The 1,435-nt window shown below is 53.5% G+C and overlaps 1 protein-coding gene across 1 annotated transcript; it reads left to right on the top strand.

Annotated features, from left to right (window-relative positions):
• Positions 1-214: 214 nt before the first annotated feature.
• LOC145719137 (glutamate receptor ionotropic, NMDA 2D-like) lies at positions 215-1,096 on the top strand. Its single transcript, XM_081810651.1, has 2 exons — positions 215-398; positions 570-1,096. Exons 1-2 carry the CDS (start codon positions 299-301, stop codon positions 965-967), a joined length of 498 nt encoding a protein of 165 aa, XP_081666777.1. The 5' UTR covers positions 215-298; the 3' UTR covers positions 968-1,096.
• The last annotated feature ends 339 nt before the right edge of the window (positions 1,097-1,435 follow it).

The following is a 1,435-nucleotide window of genomic DNA, read 5'->3' as shown; positions in this document are numbered from 1 at the left end:
AGCTGCCAGGGGGAGACTCGGGTCTGGGGCTCAGGAAACATTTAGGATATATCTGGTGACTGAAACCACAGAAATGGTTGAGTTGGCTCTCTTTGAGAGAGACTGTCTCCCAGGGGTCTGGGTGGGCAATGAGGCTGTCCCCGCAATGGGGAGCCTGGGAAGGGGACAGAGTAGGACAAGGCCCAGGCTGCGATTGCACCTTGGTCACGTGTCTGTGGTCCCCGCAGTCCTTTGCTTGGCTGAGCCATGACCCCCTACCCCCTTGCCCCCAGAGCCCTACAGCCCTGCCGTGTGGGTGATGATGTTCGTCATGTGCCTCACTGTGGTCGCCGTCACCGTTTTCATCTTCGAGTACCTCAGTCCCGTCGGCTACAACCGCAGCTTGGCCACGGGCAAGCGTGAGTCCCCTTCCTCCATCACCTCAGAGCACCCGGACCACAGATAGAACTACATTTCCCAACAGCCCCTGGGGTAGAGGCATTGGGGGCTGCTGGGAATCGTAGTTCTTTCTGCTCTCTCATGGAGTAGAAGGGATTTGGGGTCCATGTCCCCCTCCTGGCCCCCTGCAGGGCCTGGTGGCTCAACCTTCACCATTGGGAAATCCATCTGGCTGCTCTGGGCCCTGGTGTTCAATAACTCGGTGCCCGTGGAGAACCCCCGGGGAACCACCAGCAAAATCATGGTGCTGGTGTGGGCCTTCTTCGCCGTCATCTTCCTCGCCAGCTACACAGCCAACCTGGCCGCCTTCATGATCCAGGAGGAGTACGTGGACACCGTGTCTGGGCTCAGCGATCGAAAGGTGTGTGTGTTCGGGGAGACGGGGAGCTGGCTGGGGCTGGAGGTCAGGCCAGAATTTGGCACATGGGAGGTCAGAAGAGAATTCCAAAATGGTAGAATAGAATGTTCTGGAATAGAAAGGTTATGTTTCACAATGAACTGTTTAAATATTCCCAGGAGAAGAGAGTGACCCCAAACGTCCTGGGGGTGGGGGGTGGGGCAGTAGTGCCAAATGGGATATCCCATTTGGTGTAGTGCTTCTCTCAAAGTGGGATGAAGGGCTAATCTCCGAACTTCCTCCAATGGAGATCAATGCTTTTGTAAAATACGATAGAAATGAATTATGAGAAGAGAAACATAAAATTGAAAACCAAGACATGCGCAATTCAAACCCAAATTTTTATGTGGTTTCAACAGACATAAAAATTATTCTGTCAGATTGCTCTAAATGCACAGCGCCTGGGGGCACCTGGGTGGTTCAGTCGGTTAAGCGTCTGCCTTCAGTTCAGGTCATGATCCCAGGATCCTGGGATCGAGCCCCACGTCGGGCTCCCTGCTCAGTGGAGAGTCTGCTTCTCCCTCTCCCTCTGCCTGCCTCTCTGCCTATTCGTGCTCTCTCTCTATCTCTCTGTCAAATAAATAAATAAAATCTTAAAAA

This window comes from Leptonychotes weddellii, unplaced genomic scaffold (assembly GCF_054177405.1).
Source record: "Leptonychotes weddellii isolate Sample4059 unplaced genomic scaffold, ASM5417740v2 HiC_scaffold_31433, whole genome shotgun sequence".
In the NCBI taxonomy this organism is placed as follows: Eukaryota; Metazoa; Chordata; class Mammalia; order Carnivora; family Phocidae; genus Leptonychotes; species Leptonychotes weddellii.
This window is presented reverse-complemented; position numbering and strand designations above follow the sequence as displayed.

Excerpts from the sequence above, each read along its gene's own strand:
- LOC145719137 (XM_081810651.1), top strand. The coding sequence starts at position 299 with ATGATGTTCGTCATGTGCCTCACTGTGGTCGCCGTCACCGTTTTCATC. Across the intron at positions 399-569 it reads CAGCTTGGCCACGGGCAAGC|GGCCTGGTGGCTCAACCTTC; the intron begins GTGAGTCCCCTT and ends GGCCCCCTGCAG.